General features: G+C 41.2%; 1 protein-coding gene across 2 annotated transcripts in view; it reads left to right on the plus strand.

Moving 5' to 3' along the window:
* Positions 1 to 13081, plus strand: part of trpm7 (transient receptor potential cation channel, subfamily M, member 7) — a 181894-nt gene that overhangs the window by 109808 nt on the left and 59005 nt on the right. For both annotated transcript variants that reach the window (XM_060853075.1, XM_060853076.1), the window contains exons 18-20: positions 6276 to 6431; positions 9730 to 9870; positions 11448 to 11576. In XM_060853075.1, coding sequence (XP_060709058.1) covers positions 6276 to 6431; positions 9730 to 9870; positions 11448 to 11576 — 426 coding nt within the window. The remainder of the gene's footprint in view (positions 1 to 6275; positions 6432 to 9729; positions 9871 to 11447; positions 11577 to 13081) is intronic.

The following is a 13081-nucleotide window of genomic DNA, read 5'->3' on the forward strand; positions in this document are numbered from 1 at the left end:
TAACTGGGCGACCAGAACTGGACACAGTATTCCAGAAAAAGTCTCACCAATGTCTTGTACAGCCTCAACATGACTTCCCAACTGTATACTCAAAAGATTGAATAATGAAGGCAAGCATGCTAAACACCTTTTTAACCACCCTGTCTAGGTGTGACACAAAATGCAAAGAATTATGTATCTGCACCCTGAAGTTCCTCTGTTCTACAACACTACCCAAAGCTGTACCAATAATTGTAGCCCTATCTTTGTTATAACAAAATGCAATACCTCATAGAGTCATAGAGAAGTACAGCATGGAATGAGACCCTGCAGGTCCAACTCATCTGTGCCAACGAGATATCCCAACCTAATCTAGTCCCAATTTGCCAGCACCTGGCCCATATCCCTCCAAACCCTTCCTATTCATATATCTATCAAGATGCCTTTTAAATGTTATAATAGTCCCAGCCTCCGCCACTTCCTCTGACAGCTCATTCAATGCACACACCACCGTCTGTGTGGAAAAAGTTGCCGCTTAGGTCTCTCTCATATCATTCCCCTCTCCCCCTAAACTTATGCCCTCTAGTTCTGAACTCTCCATGTTAGAGAAGATGCTATTTTTGAATCTGTTAATTTGTGTGTTTAAGCTTTTGTATCTTCTGCCCAGTGGAAGAGGTTGGCAAAGATTATAACTGGGGTAGGAAGGGTCTTTGATGGCTGCCTTGCTGAGGCAGCAAGAAGTGTAGCTGGAGTCAGTTGGTTTGCTTGATAATTGGGCTGTGTTCACAACTCTCTGTAGTTTCTTATGGTCCTGGGTAGAGCAATTGTTGTACTATGCTGTGATGCATCCGGTTAGATGCACCACTGAAAGCATCCTATAAAGGTTGGTAAGTGTATGTATGGACATGCCCAATTTCCTTATCCTCCTGAAGAAGTAGAGGCATTGTTGTGCTCCCTTCACCTCGCATCAACATGGTGGACCAAGACAGATAGTAATATTCACTCCTAGAACTTGATGCTCTCGACCATCTCCAGCTCAGCTCCAAAAATGTACTTAGATGGTGTGCCCTCCACCTTTTTCCCTGAAGTCAATGATTAGCTCTTCCTTTACCACTGAGCGAGAGATTGTTATCTTTATATCATGCCATCAAGCATGCTTTCTCTTTCCTGTACTCTGTCTTGACTCTGTTTGATATCTGACCTACACTGATGGTGTAGTCACCAGCGAACATGTAGATAGAATTCTGACGAAAGTCACACAGTTATGAGTGTACAGCGAGTACAGTGAGGGGCTGAGTATGCATTCTTTTGTGGCACCAGTGTTGAAAATTGTCAGGGAAGAGCTGCTGCTGCCTGTACTCAGTAATTGATTGTGGTCTGTGTGTCAGGAAGCTGAGGATCCAGTTGCAGAGGGTGGATCATAGAGCTAGGACTCGGAGTTTGGAGATAGTTTTGTTGGAATTATGGTGTTGTAGGCAGAGCTGTAGTCAATAAATAAGAGCCTGACATAGGCATCCTTGCTATTCAGATGTTTCAGGTATGTGTCTAGGGCCAGGTAGATGGCATCTGCTGTGGACCAGTTGTGACAGGCGAATTGCAATGGATCAAGGTAGGTTGGTAGGCCAAAGTAATTTGAGCCATGGTTAACCTCTTGCAGCACTTGATAATTATGTAGATCAAAACCACCAGACAGTAATCATTGAGCCATGCTGCGTGAGTTTTCTTTTGTATCGGGATGGTGGTGGTTGTCTTGTAGCAGCTGGGGACTTCAGATTATAGTAAAGAGAGGTTAAAGATATCAACAAATACACCTGCCAGCTTGTATGCCCAGGATCTGAGTGCACAGCCAGGGACTCCCTCTGGGTTGGTTGCTTTCCGTGGGTACACACTCAGGCTGATCTGATGTCTGCAGCAGTGACTGAGGGAATAGGTGGATCTAAGGCTGTTGGAGCAGGCAACACTGTTTCACTGACCTTATATTTGAAATGAGTGTAAAGTGCATTGAGCACAACAGTGAGGGATGTATTTTTGTCTGCTATTCTATTCTGCTTTGCTTTGTAACCTATTATGTCGTATAGGCCTTGCCACAAATCAAATTGGTTGGAGTGTCAGTTAGTGGTGGTGAGGAATTTACAGGAGCTAGGGGGTATAATGGATGGCAGTTATATGAAGGGATGAAAACCCATAGATACAGTCAGGTAGATGGGTTACTTCCAGGAAAGGTGGGAGGGATAGGCAGGTGGTGCAAGAGTCTCCTGACACTATCCCCATCTCAAAGAAGTATGCTGTTTTGGAAAATGTAGGGGGTGATGGACTCTCAGGGGAATGTAGTATGCATAGTCAAGTTTCTGGTATCGAGACTGGCTCTAATGTAACAAGAGGTGTATCAGAGTCCAAGTGATCTGTTGTGGTAGGGGACTTTCTCTAGTCAGACAGACATTTCTGCATCTGACAGCAAGAAGTCAGAATGGTGTGTTGCCTCCCTGGTGTCAGAATCAAGGGTATCTCAGAGAGTGCAGAGTATTCTCAAAGGAGTGTGAGCCGGCAGTTGATGTATACATTGGAACTAATGATATAACAAAGAAAAAGAATGAAATTCTGAAGGGAGAAGATAGGAAGTTAGGCAGGAATTTCTGGACTACTACCAGTGCCATGAGCTAGAGAGGGTAAGAATAGGAGGATCGAGCAAATGAATGCATGACTGAGAAGCTGGTGCAGGGGAGAAGGGTTCACATTTTTGGATTATTGGAATCTCTTCTGGGGAAGAAGTGACCTGTACAGGAGGGGCACATTGCACCTTAATTGGAAGGGGAGTAATATACTGACGTGGAGATTTGCTTGAGCTGCCCTGGTAGATTTAAACGAGTAAGGTGGGGGAGGGTGGAAACCCAGGGAGATACTCAGGAAAAAATCAGTCTGAGACTGGTACAGTTGGGAAAAGGAATGAGTCAAGCAGTCAGGGCAGGCAGGAACAAAGCAGAGAACAAGGTAGGACTGATCAACAAAACTGCATTTATTTCAGTGCCAGAGGCCGAACAGGGAAGACAGATGAACTCAGGGTATGGTTAGGAACATGGGACTGGGATATCATAGCAATTACAGAAACATGGCTCAGGGATGGGCAGGACTGGCAGCTTAATGTTGCAGGCTATAAATGATGGAAAGGAAGGCAAGAGAGGAGGGGGAGTGGCATTTTTGATAAAAGATAGCATTACTACTGTACTTAGGGAGGATATACGTGGGAATACATCCAAGGAAGTTATTTGGGTGGAACTGAGAAATAAGAATGGGATTGTAGTATAACCCCCCCCCCCCCCCCCCCCCCCCCCAAACAAAAGCAGGAAATTGAGAAGCACATTTCTAAGGAGATCTCAGTTATCTGTAAGAAAAAAATAGGGTGGTTATGATAAGAGTTTTTAACTTTCCAAACATGGACTGGGACTGCCATAGTGTTAAGGGTTTAGATGGAGAGGAATTTGTTAAGTGTGTACAAGACAATTTTCTGATTCAGTATGTGGATGTACTTACTAGAGAAGATGCAAAATTTGGCCTTATCTTGGGGAAATAAGGCAGGACAGGTGACTGAGGGGTCAGTGGGGGAGCACTTTGGGGCCAGCAACCATAATTCTATTAGATTTGAAATAGTGATTGAAAAGGATAGACGAGATCTAAAAGTTTAAGTTCTAAATTTGAGAAAGGCCAATTTTGACAGTATTAGGCAAGAACTTTCAAAAACTGATTAGGGGCAAATGTTCGCAGGTGAAGGGACGGCTGGAAAATGGGAAGCCTTCAGAAATGAGGTAATGAGAATCCAGAGAAAGTATATTCCTGTCAGGGTGAAAGGAAAGGCTGGTAGGGATGGGGAATGTTGGATGACTAAAGAAATTGAGGATTTGGTTAAGAAAAAGAAGGAAGCATATGTAATGTATAGACAGGATAGATCGAGTGAATCCTTAGAGTATAAAGCAGTAGGAGTGTACTTAAGAGGGAAATCAGGAGGGCAAAAAGGGGACATGAGATAGCTTTGACAAATAGAATTAAGGAAAATCCAAAAAGTTTTTAAAAATATATTAAGACAAAAGGGTAACCAGGGAGAGAATAGGGCCCCTCAAAGATAAACAAGGCGGCCTTTATGTGGAGCCGCAGAAAATGGGGGAGATACTAAACGAGTATTTTACATCGGTATTTACTGTGGCAAAGGATATGGAAGATATAGAATATAAGGAAATAGATGGTGACATCTTGCAAAATGTCCATATTACAGAGGAGGAAGTGCTGGATTTCTTGAAACGCCTAAAAGTGGATAAATCCCCAGGACTTGATCAGGTATACACGAGCACTCTGTGGGAAGCTAGAGAAGTGATTTCTGAGCCTCTTGCTGGGATATTGTATCATCTATAGTCACGGGTGAGGTGCCGGAAGACTGGAGGTTAGTTAATGTGGTGCCACTGTTTAAGAAGGGTGGTAAGGTCAAGCCAGGGAACAATAGGGCCAGTGAGCCTGACGTCAGTGGTGGGCAAATTGTTGGAGGGAATCCTGAGGGACAGGATGTGCATGTATTTGGAAAGCAAGGGCTGATTAGGGATAGCCAACATGGCTTTGTGCGTGGGAATTCATGTGTCACAAACTTGATTGAGTTTTTTGAAGAAGTAACAAAGAGGATTGATGAGGACAGAGAGGTAGATGTGATCTATATGGACTTCAGTAAGGCGTTGGACAAGGTTCCCCATGGGAGACTGTTTAGATCTCATGGAATACAGGGAGAACTAGCCATTTGGGTACAGAACTGGCATGAAGATAGAAGGTGGAGGTGCTGAAGGGTTGTTTTTCAGACTAGAGGCCTGTGACCAGTGGTGTGCCACAAGGATCGATGCTGGGTCCACTGCTTTTCGTAATTTATATAAATGATTTGGATGTGAACGGAAGCGGTATGGTTAGTAAGTTTGCAGATGACATTAAAACTGTAGATGTAGTAGACAGCAAAGGAGGTTACCTCAGACTACAACAGGATATGGGTGAGATGGGCCAATGGGCTGAGGAATGGGAAGATGAAGTTTAATTTAGATAAATGTGACGTGCTGCATTTTGGAAAGGAATATCAGGACAGGACTTATACACTTAATGTCCTGAGGAGTGTTGCTGAGTGCAGAGAGCTTGGAATGCAGGTTCATAGCTCCTTGAAAGTAGAGTCGCAGATAGTTAGGATAGTGAAGGTTGCGTTTGGTGTGTTTTTCTTCGTTGGTTGGAGCATTGAGTACAGGAGTTGGGGGGTCATGATGCAACTGTACAGGACATTGGTTAGGCCACTTTGGAATATTGTGTACAATTCTGTTCTTCCTATTGGAAGGATGTGAAACTTGCAAGGGTCCAGAAAAGATTAACAAAGATGTTGCCAGGGTTGGAGTTTTTGAGCTGTAGGCTGGGGTGGGTGAGGGGGTGACCATACCAAGGTTCATAAAATCATGAAGGGTATGCATAGGATAAATAGACAAGGTCTTTTCCCTGGGGTGGGCGAGTCCAGAATAATGGGCATAGTTTAGGGTGAGAGGGGAAAGATTTAAAAGGGACCTAAGGGGCAATGTTTTCATGCAGAGGATGGTGCGTGTATGGAATGAGCTGCCAGAGGAAGTGGTGGAGGTTGGTACAACTACATTTAAAAGGCACCTGGATAGGTATATGATTAGGAAGGGTTTAAAGGGATATGGCAAATGGGACTAGATTAATTAATATCTGGTCAACTGGATGAGTTGGACTGAAGGCTTGGTTTCCATTCTGTACTTTTCTATGACACTATGATTCTGTATGGTTAGTTGGGATCCCTAGTTTAGTCTGTTATTGCCTCTTGGCATCTCTAATGATGATCATATCTGGATTTCCTGTTATGGCCATAGTCATCGGACTTGGACTTAAGTAGGCAGTGGGTCTTCCTGTTCATCCATGGTTTCATCCAGTTGGAGAACCTTCAGATTAACTTCTTTGCAGGTATTAAGTGTAGTTAATCAGAAATTATTTAATGTGAGAACAATTTCAAGCAGATGGACGAAGGTAAGAGAAATGGGACTTGGTTCGGCCTCTATTCAGGAAAGAAGTGGAAATTATTTTATACCATCCTAGTATGGAATGGGGGTGTTGAGGGAATGTAGTGAAAAGGAGACGGTTGGGGCCAAGAAGCTGGGACCTCAATGGTCTCCTTTTGTTTGAGAGCAACTAAGATCAGGACAAATTTCACAGAAAATTGTTTGAAGTATCCAACCATGTTGAAATTGACTCACTCAATGCATTTATGTTTTGTTCAGGTTATTCTTAGTATTCTGTTCCCTCCTGCTATTCTCATGCTGGAATTTAAAACTAAGGCTGAAATGTCTCATATTCCTCAAACTGAAGATGCTCATCAAATGAACATGGAAGACAGTGAACATAATTTTCAGAGCCCAATTGATCAAATCTCAATGGTAAGATTGCTTCTAATAGAGTCCATAAGAATAGATTATACATGATGATTCTGAACTCTTAAAGGGAGAGGCGGTGCTGGAGTGATTATGACACCTTAGCTAGTAATCTAAAACCTCAGGCTAATGGAATAGGACGTGAATTCTCATCTTAACCAGACAGATGGTGAAATTTGAATGTAATAACAATCTGGCATAAAAGGGTATTCTAATAATGACCATGAAACCATTGTCATAAAAACCCATAATATTTACTAATGTCCTTGAGGGAACAAAATCTGTTGTCCTTGCCTGGTCTGGCCTACGTGTGAATCCAGACCCACTGCAATTTGGTTGACTCTTAACTACTTTTCAGACAATTACAGGTGGGTAGTAAATGATGACCTATCTAGCCATGCCCACATTCCATGAACTAATTCTTGGGGAGTCCCAATGCACTGACTATGTAGTAATTTCCCAGTAATTTAATCTTCAGGTGGCCAATTACCCAAAACCCTCCGAAAATGTTCCCAAGTTGTTGTTAGTATTGGAGATATCAGAGGGATCAGGTGCCCTGTGTTAATATATTTCTGAGGAACATTACAGGATTAAAAGCTACTCTTACTCTTGGTAAAATAGTAAATGGACCCCCTACGTCTAACCCACCCCTCTCACCCACTTACCTTACAACCTTGATTCTGTCAAAGTGGGTATGGGACATTTACACTTTTTATTTTGCTGGAATATGGCAGGTACTTACTACAAGAAGGGGCTGTGTTTTCTGTGACAGTGCTGTTTGCATGGTTGCATCTGTTGTGATTAATTCTGCATTGAGCAAAGGCCAAAAGTAAGTGAATCACATTCTTAACTGATCTGAGTTGGAAATAGGGATTCTGACCCAGACTGGAAATTTACAGCCAACATCGTAGTCCGCGAACTGTTGGTGAAAATAGTTAACCAATTAACCAAAAATAAATAACAACAGAAATTGCTGGCAATGTTTATACAGAAACAGTACTAATGCTTCAGATCAATGATCCATCATTAGAGCTTCATTTTTGCAACTTCCATTTCAGAGAATGCTGTCTGAAAATTACTTGTAAAATCTAATCAACTTGACAGGGCACCACAGGGAGCAAAATGCACTGATTAATTTTTGATGCTGCAAGTGTACCAAATAGGATTTTCTTCTGTTTGAGTCAGCGTTGAACAATTTATGGATTGTTCTGATATAACGCATGTTTCATTGGCGCAAATTGGCTTATAACGTGATTGACGAACTGCGGATGCTGTTTGGATAATGCAAACTTCCTATTGAACGGCTGTAGCAATTTTCTATAGTAATTTTCTACTGCACAATTTTCTATAGTAGTTTTCCATAGTGCGGTTTCTTATTGTGTGAGGTTGCAGATGAACATAACTGTCGCATTATACCAGAGCTTGCTGTATTTGACTGCTTGCTTTCCTTTCCTATACCGTATTTCTGTCTCAGTTCTTAGGTGACTGTGTCTCAGAATTACTCAGTGTACTAACAAAACAATTGGTCTTTCTGGATCCTGAGGACACTTGACAGAGGGAGTCCTGGGAGGATGTTTACCCTTGTAGGAGAGAGTTTAAAAAAAAGGATCTCCTATTTAAGACAGAGTTGAGTGAGTCAGGTTTTTTTCCCCCCAGAGTGCAGTGCAGACAGGGTCAGACTGAGTTGGATTGACGCTTAACTGACATGGGAGTCAAAGGTAACTGTGGGGCAGACAGAAAGTTGAGGCCACACTGAAGTCGGCCTTTACCTGCTGAAATGGTGGAGCAGGCTTGAGTGGCTAAATGGCCTTCCAATTCTTTTCGGCATATGGAGTTTAACTCTGAAGTCTCTGATCTGGCAATAAATTTTGGATGTATGTATAAAATTACATACTCAAACAACCATCAGAACAATCTGGTTTAAATGCTAAATATCCATCATTGTGGTCTTCTCATTCCTAAAAGTTTCATCCTTTTACTGATTTCTTTCATGTAGGGTTCTAGCTTTTTCTGCTTTTTGTACAGTTTATGCCTGTTATTTTCCATGAGCTCAATATTGCAACTTTGTTACTGTATATGTCACCACTCATTAATTTGTACTATTCATTCTGTTCTCTCAGGAAGACCTTGCACTGATCATTTCAATTCATAGCTATAGTCTGAAATTACACTGGCACAAGATAATGTTCCATTTTTGATCAACCTTTACAATTATGTATTTGTTTTCCAATGAATAACTGAACTGACTTTGAAAAGCGTGTTTTCTGTGCAGCATCCACCTTCAAAGATTAGATACTTGAGAACAGTGAGATCTGTACTTGCAGTTTGACTACTATGACGGGAAAACGATGTAAATATCTGGGTCATTGGGAAAATAAAAATTAAGAATGTGATCTTAAAGCACTTGTTTCAGAAAAACAAAAATTAAGTTCTGTATATGTTTGTACAGACATAAACAATTACATACAGCATATAAGACAAAAATAATGAAACTAGTTCAGTCTGGTTGGTTGGTGGAACAGTGATTGTATTTTTTCTTACCATTTCAAACCAAAAATAGTAAAATGACACAGCAGTATTTGACTCCTTATAATGCAAAGCATCTGCTTTGGGGAGTTGAAGTCAAAGTGGTGTCTGATTTCTTTGATCCCCTATATAAGTTTTTGCCTACCAGATAAGGTCGTGTTTTCAACTCTGTTTCCTCCAAAGAAACCTGCTCAAACTTGATTTCTGCAATAGGATCAGTCATTCTACGCAAATCTACATGGCATTACTGGCCGCCTGAGCTCCACATTATTGTGAGTGAATATAGGTAAATCAATGTAAACTAAGGTGTAAGTGTTTGATTGGGAAGGGTGAAAGGTGTTGGGGTTAGTAATGTACAAGGTCTGTTTATGATTGGGATCTGTACTCCATTCATATGTTTGTATGTTACAGCAGAAATGACAGGCATTTTATCGCCTACACAAGATAAATATAAAATTTTATGAAACTAAGTTATCCTGGACTACCTTAATCTGTAAAATACAAATTAACTTGTTAAACTGTTCAGATCAGCAGTTTTTAATATCTGAAGCAATAGTCGCACTTTATGCATGTCATTGTGTTTTCAAGAAATGGGACATGCTTCTGACACTGTTCATGGTCACACTTAATGATGCTAAAATTGTTCTTCCATACTTTATCTTTTCATAATACCTTCTGCATCTCCTAGAATCTAAGGCTCATGTTATGTTCTCTGTATACTGGACCAACTTGTCTTGCAGCATAATTCTGGAACTTTATTCTGCTTGATATTACACAGGAAGTCTTCAAAGAAGAAGGAATCTATGACCATGAAGTGAAACATGAGGATACAGTTCACATTAAACCAAGGAGGCTGCCTCTTACTAGAAAATTTTACTCTTTCTACCATGCACCCATTGCAAAGTTTTGGTTTAACACAGTAAGTGAGTAAAGCAAAAGAAACAATATACCTGATCTGCCTTAGCAGAGTTCAATGAAGAAATTAAAGCTGTTTATCTCAAAGCCCCCCTAATTGACTTGGGTTATACATGCACAGCTATTTTAACCTTAGGAAGCTGGAAGCAAGCTTCAACTATTACAGTTATTGATGTGAAAAATAGCTTTGAGCGAAGAGCTGATCTCAAAAATAAAAGGGATGCTGGCTGATGTCTTAAGTTTGAAATGTGTTTCAACATCATAGGACCTGGATGTGAATTCAGATCCAACAAAGTCCTCTGAAGTGCCTCTGTCTTATGCAAGTTTATTTTGAGTAACCATCTTTGTTTGAAACGTTGAATCCAAAATGCAAAATCAGAGTTCTAGGACATAATGTTGGTACCTGTTAAGAGATACCTGAAGGTGATTGATTCATAAAACAGAAGTAGGATAAGTAAATTTGCCGTATCCATTGAACCATAAAGGAGTGATTAAGTGAGGATTTAAGTGTGATGGTCTCTTTATTCTGCTCAAACTACCATAAAAGGGGAATATGAGAATTAGTGTTGGTAAGGACTGCACTTCTGCTATATACTGTCTGATTGTATTACTCGAAGTTTTCTGTACCCAAAGGATCTGACCATTTTCCAGCAGGACTTCTAATCCTTGCTGAAGCAGAAATACATCAATGCAGCCTTTCCAGGGTATACCCAACAATCATAGAATAGTAAAAAGAGAGGATGTGCACCCTTTTTGCTGCAGCAGCTGCTGTATTCCCATAGCTCCAGGTCATTTGGTGAAACACTGAATGGCTGCTCCAGAGAGGGTGTGGGACTGGCTGGAGTCATTGTGGGAAGCTGAGGATTTGGGGAAGTGTGAGGTACTCTGTTTGGGTTGGGGGGACAGTGGTTGATTTGGTTGTGGTGCTCTGTACAGTTGCAATGACTAACCACTGTGTTAGACCAGGTATTAACCAGCTTGAAGTTTCCTGGATAAGTATGTGAATAAATACAACTTGGCTGGTCCAGGTTGTATGAAGAGTCACAAATAGCAGAAACCAGCCCATTGAAAATTTCAATTTGGGCAATTTCAGCGAATGTGCTAATGTCAGAATTTGTGCAGTGTCTGGTGGGCATATCCCAATTTACATCAAATCTTACAATGATCAGAATACAAAATATTTGGGCTGCTGGCTTCGATTTAATTATTATATTTGCATTGATTAGGGAGCAAAAGATCATTGCTGTGACCTAAAGTACACAACTGCAATCAAATTCCATTTGTAATTCCTTTTCATGAAAGTGAATGTTCCCTGTTGTTGAGGATAAAAATACTTCAGACAAGATTTATTGAAATGTTCCTCTATGACAATGGAAAGTAGCACACATTGTCTCACAAAGATTAACTAAGAAACCATGAGAGGTGAAACTAAAAGTAAAAGTTCTCAGCATAAAGCTTCACTCTTTACTATGGTAATACTACAACTGAAGAGTCAAGTACTGAAGAATGAGGATCTGTCACTATTCAAAACTTTGAAGTCATTAATCTCTTTCTCTAAGATTAAATCTGTTTCCTTTGCAGTTGGCATATTTGGGATTTCTCATGCTGTACACCTATGTTGTTCTGGTGGAAATGGAGAATTTACCGTCAGTGCAAGAATGGATTGTGATTTCCTTCATTTTTACCTTAGCCATCGAGAAAATTAGAGAGGTGAGGATTATTCTTTTAAAAAACAACCTGGAATTGTCACAGCTTAAAAATGTGCACAATCAACAAAATATTGTGTCTGTTTTTTAAAAAAATCATTTGATCAAGGAGCCTCTTGTCTGTCCAGTTCTCACAATAGCTCTTTGAACTTCACTGATTACCCAGTCAGGCTGAATGCATTAGTCAGCATCTTGGTGCTCTTTTAAAATTTGATCTATTCTAGTGCTAAGACCACTGTACTGCATCATTGCCCCTACCTTGTTGGGTTGCTGTCTCTGATACTGACTCCCTCATTGCCTGAAACCTTTGCCTAACAAGTCCTAATCACTCATCTCCTTGTCCTCCCATAAATTTTCTTGTTCACTTCCCCTCAAATCAATTCTTGCTCTCTATTTATTGTGGGTTTCACAGACTAGGCCAGCATTTATCATCCATCCTTAATTGCCCTTGAGAAGGTGATGTTGACCTGTCTTGAACCACTGCAGTCCACCTGTTACTGGCATGCCCACAGACCTTTCAGGATGCAGAGATGGTGAGGAACAACCAAGTTATTTCCATGTATGGAAGGTGAATGACTTGGAAGAGACTTTGAGGGTGTGAATCTGCTGCCCTTGTCATTCCAATTAGTATAGGATGCAGGTTTGGAAGTTGCTGTTGGAGGAACCTTGATGAGTTGTTATAGTGCACACTGTTGATAGGACAAACTGCTACCACTTGCAGGGGTAGTGGAGGGAGTGACTGTTGAAAATGTTGGGTGTGATAGTCATGTGGGTTGCTTGGTTCTGAATGGTTTTAAGCTTGTGTGTTTCTGAAGCTGAACTCATCCAAGCAAGTGGAGAGTATTTCATCACAGTCCTGACATTGTATATTGTGGGTGGACTTGGGGGAATCAGGAGGTGAGTTACTCGCTGCAAGATTCCTAATCTGTGACTTGAACGTTTTAGCCACAGTACTCACATGGCCGCTCCAGTTCAGTTTCTGGTCAGTGGTAACTCCCATGACATTGTTTTGGGAGATTCAGTGATGCTAAGGCCATTGAATGTCAAGGGACAATGTTTAAATTCTCTTATTTTCAATATGGTCATTGCCTGGCATGTGTCAGCCCAAGCTTCGATGCTGTCCAAAGGAAGCTGCTGAAGATAGTTGGACCTCAGGCACTGCACTGAGGATCTTCTTTACTGATGTCCTGAAACTGAGATAACTGACCTCCAACAAAGCATTCCCATCATCTTTTGTACTAGGTGACTCCAGCCAGTGGAGACCCCCCTCTCCAGTTTTGCTATGTTTCCTCATTACCACGCACTATGAAAGCTCACATCATTGGTGGAGTTAGGCTCTTCTGTGCTTCTTTGAACCTGTAATGAGTTGAGAGTGTGGTACTGGAAAAGCACAGTAGGTCAGGCAGCATCTGAGGAGCAGGAGAATCGACATTTCGGGCATAAGCCCTTCGTCAGGAAGAGCTTTTGCCCAAAATGTCTCTATTCTTCTCCTCGAATGATGCCTGACCT

This window comes from Hemiscyllium ocellatum, chromosome 39 (genome assembly GCF_020745735.1).
Source record: "Hemiscyllium ocellatum isolate sHemOce1 chromosome 39, sHemOce1.pat.X.cur, whole genome shotgun sequence".
NCBI lineage: Eukaryota > Metazoa > Chordata > Chondrichthyes > Orectolobiformes > Hemiscylliidae > Hemiscyllium > Hemiscyllium ocellatum.